Raw genomic sequence first — 25,039 nt, 5'->3', positions numbered from 1 at the left:
CACAGAGAATGCGTTGCAGGCACGTTTGGCAAGCGGTCACGCTGATGTATCAGAGTGGAAAATAACAGATTACATACTTAGTACATATCCCTACGGGACTGGTCTTTAACTTGGCTTCGGGTACACTTTGACCTCGACTGGGACGGAATGGACGGGAGCTGAGCGGGAAGAATCGGTTTTGCAATGGCGCGCGTTGCCGCAACTGCGCAATCTCACAAAGGCCGAAGTGAGCACATGTTGCGTCTGCCCCGTAGCGGGCTGTTTGCAGGGTAAACACAAAGAGGAGGATGCCCGGCTGTCACGGTTTAGTGACATTGCGCCTCCGAAGACATTTCCTGGATGGCTGCGGACGGTCGTGGAAGAAGCGGGCAAAATAGGTTTCAGAATAATACCGGATCACGGGGGTAAAAAGTCTCAATTACAATTAGGCAGCGTAATCGCTAGTGCAGCTCGTCTGATCTCCTCGCCACCCTTTCAGTCAAAGGGAATCACAACACTATAATTTAACGTCCATTACCCCTGCCACAGCTAGAGACCCACCGCTACATCTGTTTCAATAATTTTGTCATTTTTTCCCCTTCTGAAGATGGCAGTGCTTCAAAGTCCAAGTGACCACACGTGAGTTAAAGTTTCCTACTGGCTTGCGCTCCGCTCAGGGGCTCGCTCGCACGTTAACCCGCAGAGCACTGAACTCCTCTAACTGGATTCAGATGGCAGTGTTTGTGCAAGGCCGTCGCCGGCATCGGAGTGGAAGTGTGGCAAAGCTAATGATAGTGAGGGCCGGGGAAAAGCGGCTCGCCGATCTGAGGTCACGGCGACCGGCTCTGCTGGTCAGCAGAGTGTGTGGTCTCGTACCCACCGGAAACACCTGCGCCCTTGGACAGTAAAAGTGGAGACGCCGTGTCTGATTGTGGTCTCAATTACATCCTATCTGGTTCCGTAAAAGAAGTGAGGCCTTCTTAAACACCGTGTCATGTAAAAAGCGGGAGCGAGCAAACTGCACAGATAGTGCAACTATGATGGAATCTTCAAAAAAAATGTTCATTTTGCAGAAAAAGAAGAGGAAAATCTGAATGATTATGCTATTGTGCAACTCTCTAAATGATGGCGGTATCATAACCCTCTGCTCTCTAGTATAAAAAAAATACATCTGAAATGTCAACAACTTTTAGCGGCGGTCATTCAGGGAGGACTGACTCACGGAGAACAATGCGGCCGGCCTGCCGGCCTGACCGACGCGTGGCTTCAATGCGTCTGCAGGGCCTTCTGCTCATTGTCTTTGCAGTCCCAGTGACGCGCTCGCCTGTAAAAACTACACCTGACGACTAGTCAAAATGGCACCATTGTCGTCTGGGCCGAAGGAGCAGAGGTGAGGGGGCAGAGGGGGGCACGGGAAATAAGAGAAAGGAAACTTGTGTCACGGTCACAGTCACCAGTCATGATCTGACGCTACTCCCTGCCCCGAACCTCCCCTCTGGCCGCAGATGGAAATGGACAGCATTATTCTGAAGTGTTTTTTTTTTTTTTAATAATCTGACGCCAAAGTACAGCCACAAACGCCTCTGTGGGACTTGGTGACGCCGCTTTCGGAGGAATTTTTATGAGTTTTGCATAAAAGAAAAAAAAGGAATACATGTGGGCTTGTAGTACTGCACCGGGCAAAAATCAGACGATTGCGTTCATGCAAAACATACGCTTCAATTTGATTTGTAAATCTAATATTAGTATAGCAATTCCAAAAAAGGCCAAGATAAAGAGGACAAAGTCTGTTGGACTATTAGATTAGAAATTTTGGATAAACATGAAGCGTGTCCTGAGGCTGTAACCCACATTACCCCCTCCAGCAAAAATATCTCGAGTCATTCATAACCATGAAATCTGGTCTTGATCCATGCCCCTGATAATAAAAAAAGATATAAACTCTTAATCCAAAATGAGATACGGCCAACGAAAAAAGAAGCGAGTCGCTCTTTTCATGCTCTTGATAGCAAACGTACTGCTCTGGAGGTTTCGTCACGTAGGCGAACGCTGATATTACGGGAACAAAATGTTTATATTCACGACAAACAACTTCAAGGTATTTGCTTTTTATCTCAAGAACGGAGTGTGGGAAAATACTATAGGTATCAACGAGGGAAACGGTTTCTTGATTGAACGCCGACGTGCAGCGCTTGCCTACTCTTGCGCAAATTACAGAGGAATGCCGAAATAAAACGAACAAATGAAATCAAAAAGGTCACCCTCTCGTTTGGCAATACGGTCGGCCGAGTCTTTGCGGACGGCGTGAACCTTCCCCTCACAATCGGTTAATATTGAACCAAGGTCTGGATGAACTGGTGTCGGTCAGACGTGACCTTTCACAATGACATCGTCCCTTCAAATCTAACCTTTGAGAGAACGCGGTAGATCATTGGCCATTTGAATCGGACCGCCGTGGCCACCTGGTGGTGTAGTATCCTGCGTGTCTTGGCTCATTTGATTATGGATGAAAGTAAACAGCTCTTAATGAAGTACAATTTTTCCATGTGCTAAGTTTTTGATATGGGCGCTGCAAAATACCAGCTCTGCCTCCAATAGGCGTTAATTTACATTTCATATCACGTGGCGAGCCGGATGTCGGCTGTGTCATCGTAAAGGATCGATCTCCATCGATCGATCTCAGAACGGCAAATCGTAGCACCCTCGCGTCGATAACAATGAGGCTTTTCAAAACGCATCAGGTTGGTTTGAACTTGTGACACTTATTAGTCCGGGAGTAGAATCTTAATTGTGGCGAGAGAGATGACACCGAAACAATGGTATTCTGTGTCCCCGGACGCCCGAGAGTTTATATTGCACTGGCAGAGTCATGAATATAGAGCGCAGTCAATATATAATGAATTAGTTTGTACTGTAGAGCTGTAATTTGATATATAAAGATTACAAGTTCCTAAGGGAGCTGATAAAACCCATTAATAATGTTGTGAGCAATAACTTGTGCTTTTTATTTTGACTTGAGATCCCTTTAGACACGCCAACCCCCCCTAGTTTGTTGTACTAAACCTGGAGGGGAGATGTCTAGCGTGTCCATAAGAAATTGCAATCTCATATGGGAAGTCCTATGCATGAATGTATGGAGTCATTAAATATTTTAAAAAATATATATAACCAGACAGACGGATTAAAAAAAAAAAAATCCTGCAAGCATACAAGCTTGGTCCTACCTTGTTGGAGGCCATGTCACTGACTGAGCGGTAGGTCTGGATAGTCTCCAACTGGTCCAGACACCAGTCCAGTTCCTCCATGGTCTCCATCGCCAGCTTCTGATACGACTCATCTGCCAATAGACACATGGACACGTAGTCAGGCCTCAGAGGATCTATGTCCATAGCAGAGCCCCCTGACACCAAGCACGGCGGTCCAAGGCTTCCAGAGTGGCTCGATCGCATGGAGGACTGGCCAGCAGGGCATCCGGGCGATGCAGAGGAAGAGGGGGAGGTGTGTACACAGAGCTCCTTCATCGTGTTACGCTCCACCACCTCAGAAAGTTCAGGGAAGTCGTACTCTCAGACAGGCTGAGGCTAGAGTTACTGTTTGCTGACGCTCTCTCTCTCTCTCTCTCTCTCTCTCCCCGCACTGCATATGTGTGTAACCTCTTTCTCCATACCCCCACTTCCCCTCACTCTTGTGCACCCTGCAAACCCCCACCCACTCTGTCTGGTTCCCCCACCCCTTCACAGGCTCTTGGTCATTTGCTCATGCCCCCCCTTCAGTACCAGTCTACAAGACGAGTGGCACGCAACCAAGGCAGTCTGCTGCCTCCTGCTGTTGATGCACCGAGCTGACCCCCCCCACCCCCACCCCAACCCTTCCGTCGCCCCCAGTCCCCGAGCACTATTAAAACTCCCAATATTAATGATGGTACATTCGCTTACGCCAATAAAACTAACCCATCGGATCATGCAACCGCTTTAATTCCCCCCCCCCAGGGTATTCGCAGTCTCAAATTTGAAGTCATTTCTGAAGAAAAAAACATGAATCAAGAAAAGGAGCGTGGAGGACAGGAGGTGCTTTACAGATATGTGATCAGAAATTAATTTGTCACCGCTGCAAAGACGACTCCTCTCCTTTTCCACTGATTTCCTCTCAGAAACACGCGGATCACCTCAAGGCTGTGCTCGGCTGAACTGCTGCAGCGGCTCGCGCCGTGCTTTCACAGACAGTGTCACTGACCCTCTCTGAGGAAGAGGGGGTTGAGGGGGCGAAGGGGGGGGGCGGCGGGGGGGGGATTATATCAAACATCAAACTTTGTTTGTACAAGCAACACAAGAGGCAAACTTTGACTCTCATGTTGGGCGTACGCCAGACCGGGGCCAAGCTGTATGCCAAAGAAACCAAAGTACTTCCTCTTTGGCCCTGTGCTCACATAAAACATGGAGCGGAATTAGTGAATGGCGGAGTGACTGCTAAGTCAAAGTGGTCACGAAGTTAAATTCTTCATATACGCACGACATATATGATTTAGAGGGAATGTAACGATTTACAACAGTTTCCCAGCCATGATAAAGCAGGAGGAAACAAGCATCATACCCCTATACAGTAGTGTTGATTCAACAAATGTCCGCCTTGAGGGGAGCTACTGCCGAATGCATCTGGATCTCCCCACCTTCCTCTTTTTTTTTTTTTTTTGCTTTGGAAAAGACCGAGCTGTACTTCATAGGCTTCACACATGGAAGAAATTTACCCCATATGCTTAGCACAACAAGACAGCCAGCGTGCTGCTCCCCAGTTTACGTCAATATAGCGGATCAAAGCACTTCAAAAGCACCGAGTTGGCGTACGGACCAGGAACCGCCGATGTTTTAACAAAGAACTCCCAATGAAATCTCAAGCGGTACATATGTCCAATGAACGTAACCTCCCATCAATGAAAGTTGTCGGAACAATAAGATTAGCGAAACACTTTTAAATCACCCTGGAGAGTCCGGTTTCAACTGCTTCGGATTGACTGCGGTTTTAAAAAAGAAAGAAAAAAAAAAATTAAATCCCGCCACCGGCTCCTCGGAATACGAGGGCTTTTATGCCGCTAGCTCGAGCCTCGGCTCTCAGATCTCCGACCAATTTCCTTTTGAATTCCTCATTCTGGACTTAGAGTTAAAGAACCTTTGGCACCGGTTTACTTTCTGGACACCGAGCTTCGTGGCTCAAACTATTCACAGGAACCCACTGGCATCCCAGCCGCGTAAAAGTCAGCGACGCGGAGCAGAAAGCGCAGCATCAAAGTGGTTCGTGCACGAGGCGGCGAGCCGTTGGAACCGGGAACGCATCAACGCGCGGCCGTCTTGAGCCGTAGGGTCGGGAGACGCCGCCGAAAAGGTGCGACCGGGAGGGAAATATCGGGAAACGCTCAGGTCGCTCACCGCCTGCATGACCGAGAACCAGGCCACTCGCAGTCTGCCGAAATCATATACAGCCGAGTGTCCAATGTCAATAAAACAGCTCAGGGGGACAGTTAACTGCTTTGGGCCCGCATACAACACGGAGGACTTTGCACATTCTCCCGAAGGGTTTCCTAAAAATGTCAACATCTGGAAGCGAGCCATGCATAGCTTATATGACACATTATAATTATATATGATTCGCGTAATTAACGGCATGATCAAAGAGTATATCTGCGGGCACGCTGCAGACATAGATAAGGCCGCGCAATCCATCACCACCCTTGGCTGATATACCGCTCAACGGGCAGACAGACATTTTACAATGTCACCAGTCAAGGGTGGCGTGACGCACTTGGAGTTTGAGAAACCTGCTCCCAGACAGCGCGCGGGGTACTTTTCCAGCCTGTTTTTTCAATGGTAGTCTATTTTTTTTTTCTTCTCCTGCATGTCCTGATGCTTTGGCCATATGCTGGCGGCTGCAGGGAGGACAACAGACCTCAGTGTGCAGACAGACCCTGTCTGCCTCCCCTCTCTCCCCTTTAGGGCCACAAACCAGCCTCTGTGAGAGCCATCAACTGCACTAAACAGCCCTGGGCTGGACTCAAACATCCCCCAACTCCATTCCTGCCCGAGACACCTTCCGCTCGAGTCCACCTCACACTGCCCCTCTCTGTGCTCTCGCTCTACCCCCCAAACCAGTTTCCTTCGCCGTCTGGCCCGGGTAAAGTTTGTAGAATGGCACCGCATCTTCCACGCTAGCGCTTTCTGATGGGCGCGAGACCACTGGAAGTATCCAGATCATTCAAAACACCTCACGCCGGTAATGCCGAATTGTAAACATTTCCCTTTAAAACAGTCGAACAAAACAGGACAAGAATACCTGCTTCGACAGGGAAATCACTTCCATTTTATTGATAATTATAGTCTGGCCTTCTGATCAAAAGCTCAAGTGCTGAATTGTAGCTAAAGCCGGTATGTGAAATTAAGCCAGGAGACAAACAAGATCAACAACTCCCTCCGATATGACGGAGGTAAAATAAATACAAGCCTTTAAGTACTTCAAATATTCACTTACGTGGATGTATGAGTAAGGTCTTTGTCATTTTCCAAACATGCTGATTTGTGTCTACGAGGTGCCACAATGTGGACATCCTGTCTAGGTGGACTGTTTGATTTTTCACGGTGCAGCTGACTTGAAGACAGTGACTAACACCAGTTTTAGTTGAGCTTATTCATACGCAGAAATGACATGTCAGGGGAAAAAAAAAAAAGAAGTGGCAAGTTAAAAAAAAAAAAAAAAAAGGAGTAAAAAAAATGAATGACTGGAGTCGAAGTGTAAACAACTCTGAGACGTCCACATACGCAAAGGAGGACTTTCATCACAAGCTGCCTTCGTCATACAGTAGACAGAAGACAAACCGGCAGGGTGTGTGTAAGTGCTCGGAGGCTTGTTATGCCTTTGCACTACACGTGCGGCTGAGAAGGATGGGAGGTGATCCACTGAAATGAGTCACTTTCGTATCATCATTAATGTACCGGACACAAATTGGTCCAAATATGAACCCCCCCCTCCAAAAAAAAAAAAAGCATTGAACGTCAAAATGAAAGTCAGAAGCCTCTTCGTTCAATCGAGTTATTTGTTTGAAGAAGCACAGAAACTCGGTGTAAACCAGGGAGGAAAAACACATAAACAGACAGCGAATATTGACTTGTTTACTACCAGTGAGACACCATTTGCAAAAAAAATAAAGTTTGGTGGCATGTCTGTCACTTGAGAAACATTTCGATTAACTTAGTGTTTTCAGATGTTTCAATTCAATGCAAAATATTCTGCTATTGGTAAAAATGCATGATATTTTTTTTAATACAGAGGAAATTCAATATCTTTTTCAGCATTCACTGGTAAAGGAATGAGAAGATGCTAATTGTTTCATTTATGCGCTTTTAGGAATCATATGGATAACAGCAAATTCTTCATGCATGGGTGTCGTTTTTTAATTCATTGTTCTTTTTTTATCTTATTTTAAATGGGACGCCCATTGAAATAACAAGGACCAGTGGTATCTTGTATTAAAAACGGTTGGCAGACAAAACAGCTTCTTTCACCTGTGGTATGGTTAACATTCTGGTCCAACCCTGAAACCATACTACCCCTATTGTTTCCTTTCTCTCAACGCTCTCGTGCTCTTTCTCAACCCGCCGAGAGTCGGTCTCTTCATTGTTTACAACTGCATTATAATCTCTTCACCTATCAAAACAGAAAGGCCTCAAGTATTCTACAAACACACACCTCTTCTGGGCCTGTTTGACAGCTCCCTTATAATGCTCCATGGAGCTGTGTTGGCGCAGGCAAGCTTGAGGGATGGGCCGCAGCAGGGTTTATGACTCTGCTGACGTCAATGACATAATTCAAATACTTAACCATGCTGCACGCTTCCAGCCCTCCGGATCCTCTCCGCTGGCCGCGAGCCTGGAAAACCTGACATGGATTCTTTCTGCACACCGCGGTATTGAGTAACTGCTGTGGGTAGAACTGGAGTGGACTGGCCAGACGGACAATGACGGGACAAATTAGTTCTGGCCCCTTCTGTCTCAAAGTTCATCGCCCGAAAGTCAGATTAAAAAAAAAAAAAAAAAAAAAAGAGTAATAAATCAAGTTGTAGTGTTGATGCTATGTTTGGTTAAAAGCGATAGCTCAATTTGTGAAATTGCCAGTTGATCCCACTCTGTAGTTACAGCAAACTTAAACCAAAAGGGAGTTAGCGTGGCTTATATATCACCTTGATTGGCTGGAATTAAAAACCCTATAACCCAAACCACGGTTCGGCTCAGGTTCAATCGCAGCTCAGAATCCATCCGCCGACAAAACTCCAAGCGTGGCGACTTCAAAGCATATATGGGAATTTTACGCTTTCGGTCCGGTTCATTAAGGTCAGGTAGAAAGATGTCTTTGCCGCCGCAACAGATTACATTCACGGTCCCGTTGAACGGCCCGGTGATCGTATTGCGGGTGCAATATTTCGGTTCGGACACGGAAAAATGAATAAACCGCCGTTTGGAAGCAGGTGACTGGAGGTGAGTCTACGAACCGCTTGCGTGTGCTGTGACGTCGAGTCATCCGGATGTTTGAGGGCGTGTCACCCCCCCCGTGTTAATCCCTCACTCCTTATTACAAAACAATTATTGATCATCTTGGTTATCGGACACATCATTTCTAATCCTGGAGGTTCTTTGTTGTCAGTTTTTGATTTTTTCCATTAACTAGAATATAGTTGCGTGTTATCATCCACGGTGCCAAAGCAGCTGTGGATAAAGAAATAAAGACTTCTCGTGGGCGGCACAAGCAGCCAGCTGATTTTTAAGAACAACTCTGTATGTTAAGCAATTATATATGAATTTGACATTAATATTGCAGCTGTGTGCAGACGCCCGCGCGCACAACACTAAATCCACATTTAGATGTTCATGAAACTGAATTATGTTTTAGAATTATCTTGTAGCATGTGGCAAGAGGAGGCTCCCTCCCCCGCCGCCTCCGAACTATAAAATTAATGTTTCTCCCTGCTCTGGAAGTTTCAAAAGGGCGGGAAACGCCCCTTTAATTGGCTTCACGGCGAGAAGCCGCTCCTCTAATCAGACGAGGGTGTTTATTTTCAAATCTGCGGCTGAGACGTATCTTGAGAAAAAGGGGTTTATTCTGACTTGGAAATTCTCTCACTTTAAAACGTGGTGCTCCCGCGTTGTCCTGAATCTTAACCTTGGTCAGGAATCAGGAATTTAAAAGTGAGAAAAAAAAAAAAACAACTTCTCTACAAGGCCCTCTGGATATTTTTGACTTTTTTTCTTTCAGATGAGAGGCAGATGGAGCGGCCCTGGGGTGTTTTTTTTTTTTTTTTTAAAAAAAAAGGCACAACGGCGACATTATGGCCCGATTGCATCCCAACTGCCACTCATAAAGTCTGAAAAGTTCAGCACATAGAAGCAACATGTGTCTTGGAAACACGGGACAGTGGGTCCCTAAAAGGGTTTCTCCAAGAGCAACTTCTGGTCCGGCTCGCTTTGCTTCCGCTGGGCCGACCCAGCCGACGGACTCGCCGGGAAAGCGAGACCATTAGGCCGTAATGTGGTCATCCACGGGGCCTTATAACTTTCCTGGCAGAAAACATGATATTTATATAAAAATCAGTGTTCCACACTATTTCCTGCCGCTGGTGTTGCTTGGCAATAAGCGGACTCTCGAGGAAGTTACTTCTCCTGACCGAGAAGTGGTGAAGAGGGGGATTGTAATTTTTTGCACGGATTAAACAAATAAGACACGCAAATGTGAATTAGTTAGCTACAGGTGTCATTGAAGATATTCTGTTACTGTTTAATAGAACCAGACAAGTTGTTCCTGCTTCTGGACTTTTGCCTTGTGATTTACAGAGTACTGGCTGAATATCGACATTTAAAAACAGATTTTCATTCAAACTGACAGACTCGAACTAATGCGCGCAGAATCCCTCTAAATGATCCATTAAACTTTGAGAAACATGACATTTTATGAGTAAAATGATGCATATTTGTTTAAAAGATAATGGGATAATGCGGTTAAACTAGATCCTGCGATTGCTTTTAGTAAAACAGTAGGCGACAGTCTTAACTCGATTTCAGTCCTTCGGTAATTACATGAAAGGGCCGGCAGGAACATCTGCGGCAGGAATGTTTAAGCAACAATGGCTCGATACGCTGGTTTTCCCCTTCGTAAAGGCTTTTGTTTTGTCGCGCACCTGCTAACAATCAACATCAAAAAAGCGCACGTTGCCGGTTAAACCAATACTATTCTTTTACTCATTGACTTTCTGCGGTATTTTAACAAAGGAGACAAAGGCGAATGACGAATGCCGAGTGTGACCGGCGCCACTCCCTCAGGCAATTTACGCGCAAGGTAATTCTCGAAAGCATAATCTCGCGTTGCTTGAATTCTTCGGGTCGGGGATACGGACGAGCCGACCCGCGAGCGGGATAAAAATTTTTTAATTTTGGTTGATTTGTGAGGGAAATCTGGAGAGGACGATGATGCACCCTTTACCATCGAGGGCCTAAAGCGTGAAATCTGCGGTCCTACCTTCTTTTATTCTTACAGAGATTTCCTTAGGCTCACTTTTGATATGATGTTATAAAGACAGCTGAGAGAAAATTTGCTGTTTTTAAAAAAGGTCTCACATCTTCTGAGTCAAGTGACTTACTATGAATGCTAGACCGCTCTGCAGCACTATTCAGCTAATGCTAGGGATAACCATTACAAATTTATCACTAGTCACTGATGGTCAAACACGTCACGGTTGGGTATTTTCCTCAATAGCGCCATTTGTCAAGCGTAATATAGGGAATAAAGCCCATAATCTGAATCAGTTCGGGAAGAGTGGGCCCTTTGTTGGCATCCGGACTCACGGGACCGAGCGCGATGGGGCCAAGATGGTGAGTGATGCAAACTCACACGAGGGGGAAATTTCAAACTCCTCACGTTACCGGAGTAAGATGTTTAACAGCCTAAACAGCCCGCAATGACGCATTTACAGCTGAGCTGATTTTTAGTTAACACCCACCCTCGGTTCTTGTGCACTTTCACCTCGTGGCTGCGGTATCGTTCCGGCTCATTTTGTTCACTCCATCCAATTTTGACCTTTCCCTCCGCTTCTCTCGTATCACATCCGATTACAGAGGTTAGAAAGCGGAGCACCCTGACCTTGGCTGTGTTTTCCTTTTTCCAAAGCCAGCCAGTGTAACAACCTTGCGACCGCCTTCTGCTTCTCCCCAAACGGTACGATCTGACACGCGAGGAGTTGAGCTCTAGCAAATGGCTTATTAAGCGCTCTGTGAAAATCCGCAGATATTATTTTTTATTTCTTCTTTTTAACCGGCGGGTATTATTGCCTCACTGGAAACACAGATGCAAAACAGGAAAAGTCTGTTCGCCTTTTCCGGTCGGACGGCGGACCGAAACGAGACAGAAAGCAGCCCGGCAGAAGGATATGAGTGCATCTCTCCTTGTCACGGTGTTGATTATTATGGTCTGCTCCTGAACAATGACTGTTTTTCTTTTTTTCTTTTTTTCCCCCCAGTCGGCAGGTGTACACGCTCCCTGCGAGGACAGAAGCGCCCTGCGACACGATGGGGCGAGAGCGCGGCGTCACGTCACAAAATGTGCTGCGTCTCGGAGGTTTAAAACAAATTCCGACATAGTTAAACATAATTTGTTTTTTCTCATGATATCTTTCCCTAATGCGTCACGGTGGAAGCAAATCTTGGGACAGTTCGACCCATCAGCAATTACTGCGAGAAGGTCAAGGATTGTGAATGTGGAGGAGGAAGGACAATAAGAGACTCACAGTTGTCTTGTATTTTTTCCTGCCGCGGGACGCTACAGCGGCCCATCTGTGCTGATAGGAAGTGGAGAGCGCCCGTTCGCAGGCCTTGCTGACGTCAATGGGGCTTGAAGAACCAGTGCAGCAGGAAACAATATCCCTACCTCCCTCCTCCCCTTCTTTCATCCTTCAATTCAACTCGATGTGAATCCGGACCATTAGTCGGTGTTTCTCACAGTCTTTCATCTCGGGCCGAGCGGCGGTTTTCGGTATCAACTGACTTAAAGCTAAAAGGCTTATTATCCGAGTTCGAAAACGGGCTCAAATGCCGTAGAGTCTTTGAGCGGATACGGGGTTTTATTGTTTAGATATTCTCATGTGGAATCATATGTATCATCAACAACAAGTACAAATGTACAGCTATTAGTAGTTATCTGACTAAATTACAATTCCTTTGAACAATGCAGGCTTTTGACAACCGACTCAAACGTCCCTGCCTGACAGTGCCGGTGTGAGGACTCTCCCTCGGGAGGAAAAGCTTATCTTAAATCTCTAAAATCGTCACATACCGGCAGTTTACTCTTCAGTAAAAGTTAAGGAAACACAGTTCATTAGAGGCGAAAAACTTTCCATATTTCCCAGAATCTTCTTTTCTGATGCGGGTGTCAGAAAGTAAACACAGAGTGGGAGGCTCGTGGCTTAACTCACCTGACAAACACACTTTGGTGACGGACGGCTGATTTGCAACAGGCGACCTCCTGCAACCGGAGAGAAACGAGTCAATAAGGTATGGAAATCACAAAAGTTGATTGCATTATTTTTCCGCAGCAGTTATTGTCGATGCACTGGGCTCACAGTGACCCCCTCGGTGCCCAGGGGTGTTAGTCTTTGGCAGGTTCGATGCAAGCTGGAGCCGGTGACCCACTTAGGCGGCCGAGAAAAGAAACTTTTTTTTTTTTTTGGTCAGGTTTATCGGGGATAACGAGTCCTCCATGTGCGAAAATGAAATGATGCTATCTTCTGTGAGACAATTTCAACATGATCCAAGGAGTCTTAGATTGTTGAACTTAAGTTGAATGAAAGCGGTCCCTTCACAAATAGAATGGGATGAGAAATTCTGATGTACTGGCGCCCCCAAGTGTACACTTGAATCTCACCGATGGCGTCGCTCCACAACATGCAAAATCCTCAAGGATATTTTTTTTATTTCCAAAAATAAAAATATATTTGAAGACCTTAAAAGATAAGTTGGCCTTTGTACAAAACTCATAATTTTTTATGAGCTCATATGATTGTAACTACTGTTATTATCCAATAGATGGCGCCTTCTGTATTTCATCAATTGCATTATTACAGACTTGGGATTTCAGTGCATTAGTTGTTTCCCAAATAATGTTTTCTATCTGGATCTGCATAGTAACATGTCGTGGTTAAAGTTGGAAACAGACGTCGACACTTACTTATTCGATGCACACTGTACATTCGTCAGGGTGGTGAAATTGTTCCTGACGGTCCGAAGGCTTGCTAGAACCTTAAGAAACATTGGTGGTGGCATTAAGCGTACGAAATATGAGAATCTCACATAAGAGAGATAGATTGGGAAATTCGTAAAAGATTTTCATTGTTTCCAAATTATGTTAAGTGACTCAATAGAGAAAGAGCAGTCATCATCAGGCTACACCTTAAAAAAAACGCGTGTTTTCTCATTACTTTCAAGAGAGGATCGTTTCAAATGTTCGGAAAGTCGATCTCAATGGACGGTCAAGGTTGGAGTTCAAGTTGTGGGTGCAGTAACACCCAAATGCCACTAGGGGGCAGTATTCTATCACAATGAGAGAGCTACCGATGTGCTTAGTTCCTCAAAATAATACCTTCAGGAAAAAAGTATAATCAGGAACCAAAATTAAAACTTATTTTGAGAATTAGACTCCAAATTTGAAATATGAGCAGTGCCTACCTGAGCAAAGGGGGTCACGATCAAGTCTTCTCCATGGCTGAAAAGACAAGAGGAGCGTTTGAGGGAAGGCCGAACGATGCGACGGCCTCCCGTTTCGGCGATCTAACGGTTACAAAGGGAAACTCACAGTTCTCCGGTGATGGAAGAGTTCCGAGAGAGAGACCTCGGTGACAGTTCATAGTCGCTGTCGGAGCGGTACAGGAATGACTCTCTGCGGGGGCCGTGTCCTGCCGGGCTGGGATGGAGGACCAGGCCGGCACCTGGGGACGCCTGCGGGTCCAGAGGACTGCAGAGCAGAGAGGGTGCGCTCTCCCCCTCACAGCTGCAAAGAGAGTGGGAAGAACAGATCATCTGGTTACACAAAAAACGGTAAACAATATGAAGTTGCGAGTGTCTTACTAAGACATTACATCATTCTGATCATAACGCGCAATCATGCAAATCCCTGGTATTTTTCATTCAGGAAAGACGGTTGCATAAACCCTCAAATGACTACTCATCCATCTATCCATGGCCTAAAAACCAAACCACTGTGCTCATTAAATAAGTATGCTTTGCTGGATGGTGTGTGTGTATGTGCGTGTGTGTGTGTGTGTGTGTGTGTGTGTGTGTGTAGGGGGGGGTTGTTATTGTAAAGTGGCGCTCTGGGTCATCTCATGGGATTATTGTCTGACTGCGTCACTTATTCACTCCCAGTCAATCAGAAAGCAGCGAGCGCAGAAAGGCAGTTTAGCTCCATGTGGTGGGATATCAGCGGTTTTCATAACTAAACATTTTCAATTTTCATTAAAATAAATTCAAACTAAAGTGCTTCATTATCACAATCGTCTTCTCAGAGATATAAACTCTAATCCATTATATAGTAAATATTTCCCATGATCTGTTTTTCGATTTTTATTAAAATGAATTCAAACTCAAGTGCTTCCTCATCACAATCATCTTCTCAGAGATATAAACTCTAATGCATTACATAGTAAATATTTTCCATGATCTGTTTTTATTTATTTATTTATATTTTATTTTCAATGTCATAAGCACCTTAAAAAGACAATGACCTGAGTCTGAATGTCAATATGATGTTTGACAATGTAGTCAATTCACTTTTTGCCTGTATACTGAAAAGGATATAGCAGAAATTTAGCCTAAAAATCAAAACAATTTGCAAGAAATCACCAAAATTAAATCAAAAAATTCAGATATGTAGACCAGTGTGTGATGCACCTAGAACTCCTCTAGTATTTGCCATCGCAGGCAGTGTAACCGCCAGAGATTCACTGACCAATATAATCAGCCAACGCAGAGTTGAAGTAGAGGACTAACTTTTATGTAACAAGATGATCAGGTCAGATGGACTGAAGGCTAGAGGTGAAAGGTCAAAGTACTGATGCCCCGCAGGAACAACAGATGCCGCAAAACCCGTGAATTAGAGTTGGGGTGGGAAGGGGGACGCCACATTCTGTGTTTAGCTTGGATAATAAATGCCTGCAATGGACATAACAACTTAAACAGTTGCATATCACCACCCTGGAATTTCACCTTTTGTCCAAAAGTTACTTAAAAACAAATCTATTCATATATAAAAATACAAGTAACATTTACAAACGCAAATCTTACCTTTAAGGCTCACTGTTTGACCTACATTCATCCTCTGCCTCCGATACCTGATGGTAAAAGTTCAACGGGCGAATATCCCCGAGACACATCTCCTAACCTCTGCTCCGAAAATGTGACACGAATAACGCGCGCGTACGGCGGCACACGTCATTTGTGTTTGGTTTTGCGTCATCGAAAATCCTACGACATTAGCAACATACTTTACCCACTTAATAATCTAATCCCTTAATCTGACACAGACGCGAAAGCGGCGTGTAGACATTAAAAACATTTATATATCAGAACAAGAGGAATATTCACTTCTTGGCAATGCACTTTTTGTAGTTTTAGGTTTTAAACTACAAATGATGCAATCACTGTAAAAAATACAGACAAACGTATAAATAGAACTATTAAATATTTTCAAATTAGACAGAAAAAGGTAATAAAAAGAGTCACCTGGGAGCCGGGAGGTGAGCTTTACTGACCGCATCCTCACTGAAGTCAAAGTGCCCAACTCTGCACCGAGGAGACCTCTGTAACATTCCTCTCTGCCCTCGACCTCCTCCCTTCTCATCCGGCATCAAAAACACAGATGCTGTGGCTGCTCACTCATATATACGTGCGTGCGTGCACACTGACACACACACACACACACACACACGCACTTACAGACCCTCTCTCTGTCCAGCGACAGGCCACATGCTGGAATAATGTAGGCTTGGCAGATGCTAAGAGGCAGATCCGGGCTGGAACGAAGGGAATGGATTCATAGTCGTTGTTTACGTGACCCGCTCCATCTTTTCCCATCAATTTTAAACCAGATTATCGGAGCTCGTCATCCCGCGCCGTCCGTCCGACTGACCACCTACTGTACCGGGTGCTCTAAAAAAGGATATGCAGGACGGCGCAGGGTGCGGGTGGGATGATGAATGCAACCCGCGTGTTTCCACGGAACAGAGAAATCTTTCACCTTGACCGTGTTTCAACTTACATCACACCTGTTTGAACAAGCTTAAATCAGAGCCGATAAGGAAGGGATTGGCATTTAAGGCCGCATGATATCAGCAAGTTTGATTTTCTTGTCTCTGTTTATTCTCCTTTGCCAAGCAGCTCGTGGACCAATCGTAGTTTCGAGACAAAATTGTATTTTCCTGAATTAAAAAAAAACAAACTTAAAACCACACGGATATCAAAGCTTAATTATATAACAAGGAGAATCTGTCAGGGGGTGGGATTAGACACGGGCCTACATCAGGAAGTACAGTCATCATATCCCTGATCTCAGACAAATCCTGGAGTTAAACCAAACAACTTCCTTTGTGATATGGCTTATCCGGTACTTAACAACAGCTCTCTCAGTCAAAATGTGTGGGTCCAAGATCAAAATGTCGACCAATTGCAGACAAACAAAGGTACATAAATTAAACTATTAAATATGCTTACTTGCAAAATCTCAAGAGTTTCTAAGATTCGAGACTCCGATGCGTTAAAGTCTACAACAAGATACTGAACTGTAAGTAACCTTGAAATTAATTGTAGCCAAAAATGTATTTATATCAAAACAAAAGTACCTATATTTAGAATATTTAATTTGAAAATTTATTTTAAATCACAGTCACGATCCCTCTATGTAGAAAAATAATAATACAATAATAATAAAAATAACAAACATTAAATATAATCACAAAAACGATAAATAATAATAACAAATATAATTATGATTATGATTATGATGACCTATTACTCAACTATGTCACATCTAGTTTTAGTGTGACACATGAATCTACAATTAATAAATGGCTGTTCAAATAAGGGTACTCTTTAATCCTCATTGGGCCAATGTCAAAATGATCTTCATACAAGAACCAACAAAAGCCTAAAGAAGTACAAACAAAGGGAACCTTAAAAAAAAAAAAAAAAAACACAACCAAAAATAAAAAGCATTCTGAAGTACTGCAGTCGTAGCATTGCCTCAGCATGGAAACAGTGAACCTCACCTGTCGGGGTCGGCCTTTGTGATGTCGATGCGGGGCAGAGAGCCAATGGGCAGGCTCGTAGGTCTGGTCCGGACCACCGGATGTTCCTCTGGCAAGCACAGACTTCGCCTGTCCCTGTCTCCTTGTCGCCATGACAACGGAGGCAGCTGCAGGTTGCCGGTGAACCGGCTGTGAACTTTGCACAGTTCTACTCCCAGGTTGCTGCCGCCCGTGGGAAACGGCCCCGCGGGACAGTCCATATTCCCCTGATGGATAAAGAATGATAGTGTCTGTTTCCAGTTAAAACGAATAAAAACATTGCTGAGAAGGATTTAAAGGAAAAAAAAAAACAAATGTCCTTTTTTTAACGATAACATTCTAATGTTGAGGCCTGCGAAAGCGCCAGTTATTTATATTCTCATAAGTTTTGTGAAATCGGAGGCCGAGCCAGATGACAGGGGAGCTTAGCCATCATGGCTATGGGGCGACTAAAAAAAACCTTTTGGGAAAACACGGCTGAAAAAAAAAAGTTTAGATTGTAAATTCATGTCCTTACTACCATTTAGAAATAACGGTCACAGCGGCATTGACATAGAGGCCAGACCTTATAAGGGAAAACCGGGTTAGTGCAATGGGATCTTCCAAACATTTGACCGTACTTTGGGGTCCTGATAAAAACTTCGACAGATATCGCTGTTAAAATATGGCAACTTTGATTTCAAAATCTTTTTGCTTGCAAAATTATTGTTTTTGGCACCCGACTACTTAAGTCAAATGTAAAACTGACTGGGACTGACTTTAACAGATTTTTTTTTTTAAATCTTAAATTATGCCAGGTTAAAAAAATAAAGTAAAATGAATTTACCGGACAAATCGTTAATGCGTTTTTCAAACTGTTCAGCAAAGTCTGGCAAACTGTCTATAATATGATGAACTGGCTACAGCCGGCGAGCAGTTTACTTCAATTACATCAGACTTTTAACGGGAAAAGCACAGCGCCACGGACAAAACGGAGGTATTATTTTACAGCTCATTCTACCCCCGGTCATTTATCACTGTAAATGTCCTGTATTGAGAGCCAACCAGTTATTTAGCCTCAGCCGTCTGCCCTTCTCTTCCCCCCGTTTCCTCCAGAGACAATTCCTTTCCCTCTCCGTTTTTTTCAGAACCACCCCGCCCCCATTTACATCCCATGGTCATCCCATTGTCAATTCCCCCCGGCTTCAGGCGTTCACTTCTTCACTCGGGAACTCCACACGCCGCGATAAGTGATGCTGGAACGGATGGGCTTTTTTTTCGCTTCGCTCAGCTGTAGGTTCAGTAAATCGCTCGGGGGGGAAGCCGAAGTTGGACCTCACGGTATTACACATTCATTCACCGATCTGCTGCTCCAGCTGAAAGACGGGCCGGGAAAAACGACAGAATTCAATATGGGAGAGCTAAGGCTCCGGAGGCTTATAGGACAATTCGTAATACCTTTAGGTGTGTTAAAAAAAGGAGGTAAAATGTGGAGCTTTATATAGTATCAGTGGCTGAAAGAACAAGATAGTGGAGTTAATATGGGCCACAATGGCCGCTGCTGATACAAGCATTCTCTTACCGTGGTATAGTTAAACGTCAAGCGGGCCAGACCATTCGTTTCTGGATGAAACGATCAAAAATCGAATTTGCGACGCGCACGCAAAAGGTAACTTTTAATCAAGGTCAACGTCACAAACCTTTAAAAACAATCTGTTAGTCATCCTCGGTGTTAAGGTTCGATTAGACGCAGATCGGAAAACCGAAAGCGGGGCAGCCGAGACGAGAGTCTGCACTTCTGAGCGTCGGTGAAGAGTTCTGCTGACTCGGCTGCTCCTTCTGGAAAATGCAATTCCTCTGATGTATCGGGTCTGTCTCCGATACGAATTCTTTCTGTGTGGTAATTAAAGGCTGGGACTTATCTGCACCGACGAAATCTGGGAACGCTTCCACCGACAACACCCAAATACCTAAATATTATCTTGTCGATGTCAAGGTTTCATTACCGCCGCGAAAATAATATCTCGCTTGTTGAGATGTGAGAGATTAAGCGCAATCGATACGTATTTACGTTCATCTCCGTCCACCGACCTCACGGCGGCTGCTGAATTATACTGATTTATGAAGAGTGTCTGGATGTTGACCGTGTCATAATCCCAAACATCTGTAGAATTAGAAGCCCGTATTCGTCAAGCTGTACGCGTTGAAACATGGACATGAAAGGACATGATGAAAAGGGGAACCAGCCTCGAATGGAAATAACCCGGCTCCGGAGTCAAACAGAGCTGGAGATCGCGTCGCCGAGATGCAATTAAAAAGGTCTGTGTTGGCTGGAAAAACCTAACAACTTCAATACTCTCTGGGACACCTCCAAAAAGCCTTTCTAAATGAGATTGATAGAAAGCAGGAGAGGAAGGTCCGAGGGCACTCTCCATCGGACCTTACATCTCCGAGCCCGGCAGTCCGAAGGAAAAAGGATAATTACTGAGAAGAATGTGAATGAAGACTGGGAGATGGATACGTGGAGTCCTGAGTTGTGTATCAGAGCCCAAATCCTTTGCTTCCTGAGTGAAATGATAAACAAAGTTGCCGGATTAAAACCGAATTGCTGTTAATTCTAGTCTTTCTAAAAGTTGCATTCAGTTTATCCCCCATTCACGTTTGAACCGAAGCGCACAGCTGTGGTTTTAGCCGATTTTATTTGCAAAGGGCCAGGTGGCGCAATTTCATCACATCCAACCTGGGAGAAAATAATGGCATATAATCCAGTCATTTTTATACTATATTCACTTGTTTTGATATCAGATATTGAATGTTTCAATCTTGATAATTAATAAAAAAATAAGTTATGTACATTGAAGGTGAGTTGAGAAATTTGAATTTGAAATAAAAAGTTAATACCATTCTGTTATTTTGCTGCTCACTCAACTCTAATTTGTAAAAACTGTAACGGGCTGCTCATTGTTAAAGGATTTTTTTTTTTCAAGGCAAATTTCGCAGGATTTTGAACAAATCACAGAGTAACTGAAGAAAAACCAGCGGGGAAAAAAAAAGGCATAATAGCTTAGCGGGACTTGAACTGAAAACCATTTGAGTATGAATAGAAACGATAAAACCACTTATTATAATTTTGAATATTTATTAACCTTTAGAACACTAACATCGGGTGATTTTTCACCCACAAAATTCTTGTCATGTGATTTTCATTGTGTTTTATGGGTCCTTCAGGCTGCTTACTGATGTTATTAATTGTATGTTTGTTTCCCTCCTCCCATCGGCTCATATATAAATTGATGAAAAACTGTATTTTATCCAGGATATTGCATTGGGTAAAATATACCCAACATTAGTGATGGTGTTACTTATTTTAACGTTAGTGTTCTAGGGTTAAAATTGGCAGTTTGCCGAGACTCCTGAATTTCCATCCAAAATTAAGCTCCTCACTTTGCAAAAAAAAAAAAAAAAAAAGGGGGGTACAAATGAGTCCTGCTACAAAGAATAAAGTTTCTAGGGTAGTTGTGCTTTGTGATAAATTCGACGAATCGGCAGATTTCAAGCCCCGGGAATCAGTGGGAAAACTGGTCGTCCGGGATACGAGTCTCCCTCTGAGCTCCTGTTGGACAATGTCACAGTAAATGATCTGGCCTGGCTGCCCCGTCATAAACACGGGTGGCGTGGAGAAGAAACAGATGGGCCTCTCTGTCAGATCTTTGTCCTTTCTCCTTTCCATGTTTCCATTCAGTCGATGCCCTAAATGTCATCCTGGCACAAGCATGCCTCTCGTCACATTTCATTCCCTTCCTGCTTCGCTGCCTTCATCTAAACTATCACCTTCATAACTCATCTCTCTAACACACACAAACTGTCCTTCACTCTCTGTTTCTGTTGCAGCACACTCTTGCACGCACACACACACACTCACACAAGGTGCAGCGTGTGTCCTGCTGGATGGCAGTCTGTCGTGTATAGTACAGTCATCGGTTTATGAGTCACTGACCACCACGCACGGACAGAACGCGACTCCCGTTCTCGACGTATTGCTATTAAAGCTCGTTGTGCGGCGGTTTCGTTCCGGAGGGAGACAAACACGAAATGTTTAGTGGATTCGCAGTAACCGCGCCGGAGGCTGGAAACTCTGCACGCCAGAAGAAAAACATTTCCCGACGAAAGCAAATCACGAGATGCCGCGTGACGAACGAGTCGATGGATTCCTGTCAGGTCGACGGGACGGACGGTCGGAAAAATCAATACTTACATCGCCCGACGCGAAACCCTGGGCGCTCCGGCTTTTCTTCATCCCGAGGGACGGGTCAGCTCCGCTCTGCCTCACCGTTCGCTGACGCTCGCGACAAAAACACAGCTTTTTCCCGCGTCTCCGGTCTGAGCAGCCTCACTAGTCCACCTGCAGACGGGCAGACGGGAGGGAGGGGGGAAGAAACGGACAGTGATAAAATCAGTTACCTAAAGTAGTTCTTCTTGCCTTGCACGTTAGAATTAAATTCATCTTTTTATACTAACCTCATTCCGAGCCGTCATGAGTAAAAAGAGTAATTTACGGTGAGATTAAAAAAGAAAAAAAAAGTGGGGCTGAGTGGCAAAACAAAATTTGAAAGAACAAAACAAAAACAAATGAAGTGTATAAGTGTAAGAGTTGTGAGATAAAACTATTTCCTACTTGCAGCACAAGCTGCTTGGAAAATGTTAACGTGGGACAACTTCTTTTTGAATTCCAACCATATCATGGTTTATTTCAAAAAATATTATAAATATTGATGAAGGTTTTTTTACTCTCCACCTGTTTGAAATATAGACAACTTCTGATTCGGATTTAGAAGATAAATAAAGAATCTTGGATTAAACAAACATACATATTACCATGGCGTTCAGGTTTAATATTTATAAATTTCCTCCAAGCCCCTATATGTGACCGGAGGGAGTCATTTTCGTTCAAATTCGTTTTGAGTTTTTTTTTTTTTGCATGCGATTTTCATTCTGAAAAAGATATTAAAATGCATCCCAAACACGAATTAAGTCTGATTTCATTATGATAACAAGTTATTACAGCTGAAACAATGGTACTAAGCAGGTAATGCCAAAGTGATGAGTAACAGAGCATATTTTGACATGGCATGTGTTTGGAAAAATGTCTCGGAGAGCAGCAATGACCCTCATTTATTATAGAATGATCACAGCTGGACCGCAACAACAGCCAGACACGAGCGACTAATCTATCTGACAGAAATAAATCGATACTTTCCATGTCACGATTGATTCCCCCCTCCGGTCCGGCGCTGCCGATGCTCTCGACACACGACAAGTGGCTCAGAAAGAGCAGCGCAAACAAACCAATCTTGTTTGTAGCTTTCAAATAAACAGTTACAGGCAGGGGCGCCCCTGCTGCTCTCTGTTTACGGAAAAAAGAAGAAAAAAAGCAGAAAATAGCAAGCAAATAGGTTTGTTTTTGTTACTGTGTGTGATAAAGGTTCAGCCTCTGGTTCAAATCTCAGCTGGAGGGAAAGCTTTTCTAGAATTTATGAGGTTGCATGACCAGATACACTGTCGGACTAAGAATGCTGTTAAAATCTTCCATAATAGACTGTCGATTGACGTAAACAATAAAATGCTATGAAAGTAAACCAAATTCTAAAGCTGAAATTAAAGCAAGAGTCAAGCACTAGCACTGTGTTTAAAATGTGCTTAGTTTTCCTTCCTACCTTTTAGTAGAACAAACAGGAAACATAAAGTTGAAATCGACAAATGAAACGTGACATAAATGCAGATACTGTCATCGCCACAAAGCAGTCCTACTTTAAGAATTTTTAATTGCGGAGTAAAAGTGTGTCCTGATGCTTCCTGACACATTTGTTTGAACTCGGACAGCAGAACATTCCCAAAAGGCTTAATACACAGGGACTTTATCACTGCCTTGTATTTTGTGGCAAGCTGTTAGGGGACCAGGTGACATTCGCTAATGGTTTGTTTGGGTCCTTAAAAAAGGGGGTTGTCTGAACATGCGGTATCTTAGCGGACCGACTACATAGAGAAAAAAAAGCACTGTTACAGGAATGGTTTCAAATTCAGGTTAACATAAGACCCAGAGAAACCACATAAAATTGCGGTCAAGAAGTATTTGGATTTGCAATGAATAAAAAAACAGGGATCTCAACACAGGTGCGTATCCCTGCTGAAATGCATTGACTTGAGGAGTTCAAGAATTCAACACAGTAAATAATTAAACTAACTGCTAGTCTACAGAAGCAGTGCTTTTAGTTTTGCATGTCTGACAGCCTCTTGGCTGATCAATGCAGGGAGCAATGCGGCCCACTTAGCTTATGGCCCTGCATCATTGCTGCATAAAGATATCCACACTTTTCTATCAAGCACTTAAAAAAATGTCTTTTATAGTGTAAAAGTGTCAAAGTTGTGTAAAATATTTAACATTTTATAACACAACGTACTCCACATTTGAGTGTTTTAGCGATGTGCCTTGCATAAGTCCAAAAGGTTCAATAAAAAAATATATATATATATGTATGTGTGTGTGTGTGTGTATGCATCATACCTCACTGAGTCATGGTGTGGAATAGAAAATGATTTACTGATGGACTGTTGAATCATTCGTATTTCTCATTCGAATATCTTCTCATGACGTACGTACAACTACAACTACAATTTTTTTAAGATATAAGATGCTCTAATTGGAGAAACAAATCAATTCTAAAAAATATTTTCACAGTCTGCATGCAAATATATTGTTTGATTAATCTTGGAAAAAAAAAAAACATTTCAACTTTTTTTGTAATATTTAGTAGAAAATGCAGTTATTTAAAAATACAGCAATTAAAATCAATTTTACAACTGCAAAAGAATTCGGAATCCCATGATGCTACAATAATACTTCATATCTACAGTCAGGTTGTGTTTAACTATATCAAGAGCTTATTGCACCGTGCACTTAACCCCAGCCATTAAACACCATTTGAAATGTGATATTTACTAATGGTTGATATGAAGCCATTGTTACACCGCAGTCATTGCCGCTTTGGAAATCACATGGCTCTGTAAACACATCAACGTGTGAGACTGTGAAAAGAGTATCGAGCGAAAACCCAGAGAGGCAACCATTTGTTAATTAACTAAACACAGGATTGAAAAGAAACACAGTTATTTCATTTTGTCCTGCAATCTGGCACCGCACCGCAAAGACAAGCGTCAGGTGAAACCCCGTCCTTGTACGGCTGTGACAGGATGCGCCCCCACATGTCGCCCTCCTTGCCTCTGGATAAAAATAATTTGTAGCATCTGTGGCGGGTAACTGAATGCTGGACCCACTTGAGATGCTATGAAGATTTGTTTGGGGATTTTTTTGAGATCTTCTCCTCCGCTCATGATAATCCAAGGCAAATTTTTGCCTAATGGATAGCACAATTTAATAAATAAAATAATATAAAATAAAATAAAATAAAATAAAATAAAATAAAATAAAGTAAAACAAAATAAAATAATAATTAAATATTCCACAAGAGTTGCTTACAAAAAGTTTGCAAAGCAAATTTTGCATATTTTATGATGGTACCAATATGTGCTGTAAAAGGGTTGATTCACAACAGTATCACTGCAACAACTGTTTGCACTTCTGGCATTTACAGAGATCAGCAGGGCTGCATTGCTGGGAGCAGAAAATCTGCCCATCTGACCAGTCAATATGTCATGCTCCATGCACAA

The 25,039-nt window shown here is 43.5% G+C and overlaps 1 protein-coding gene across 4 annotated transcripts in view; it reads right to left on the bottom strand.

Moving 5' to 3' along the window:
- Window positions 1-25,039, bottom strand: part of LOC147219196 (3',5'-cyclic-AMP phosphodiesterase 4B-like) — a 39,626-nt gene that overhangs the window by 10,115 nt on the left and 4,472 nt on the right. For 2 of the 4 annotated variants that reach the window (XM_086171921.1, XM_086171923.1), the window contains exons 2-8: window positions 21,570-21,716; window positions 17,318-17,562; window positions 13,852-14,046; window positions 13,725-13,761; window positions 13,228-13,298; window positions 12,476-12,525; window positions 3,204-3,316 (exon numbers count right to left, since the gene is read on the bottom strand). In XM_086171921.1, the coding sequence (XP_086028047.1) occupies window positions 3,204-3,316; window positions 12,476-12,525; window positions 13,228-13,298; window positions 13,725-13,761; window positions 13,852-14,046; window positions 17,318-17,562; window positions 21,570-21,611 (753 nt within the window). In that variant the 5' untranslated portion in view covers window positions 21,612-21,716. The other 2 variants (XM_086171924.1, XM_086171925.1) reach the window with 2 other exon arrangements.

This window comes from Fistularia commersonii, chromosome 25 (genome assembly GCF_037954325.1).
Source record: "Fistularia commersonii isolate RoL2024-O1a breed Wild chromosome 25, RoL_Fcom_v1.0, whole genome shotgun sequence".
In the NCBI taxonomy this organism is placed as follows: Eukaryota; Metazoa; Chordata; class Actinopteri; order Syngnathiformes; family Fistulariidae; genus Fistularia; species Fistularia commersonii.
This window is presented reverse-complemented; position numbering and strand designations above follow the sequence as displayed.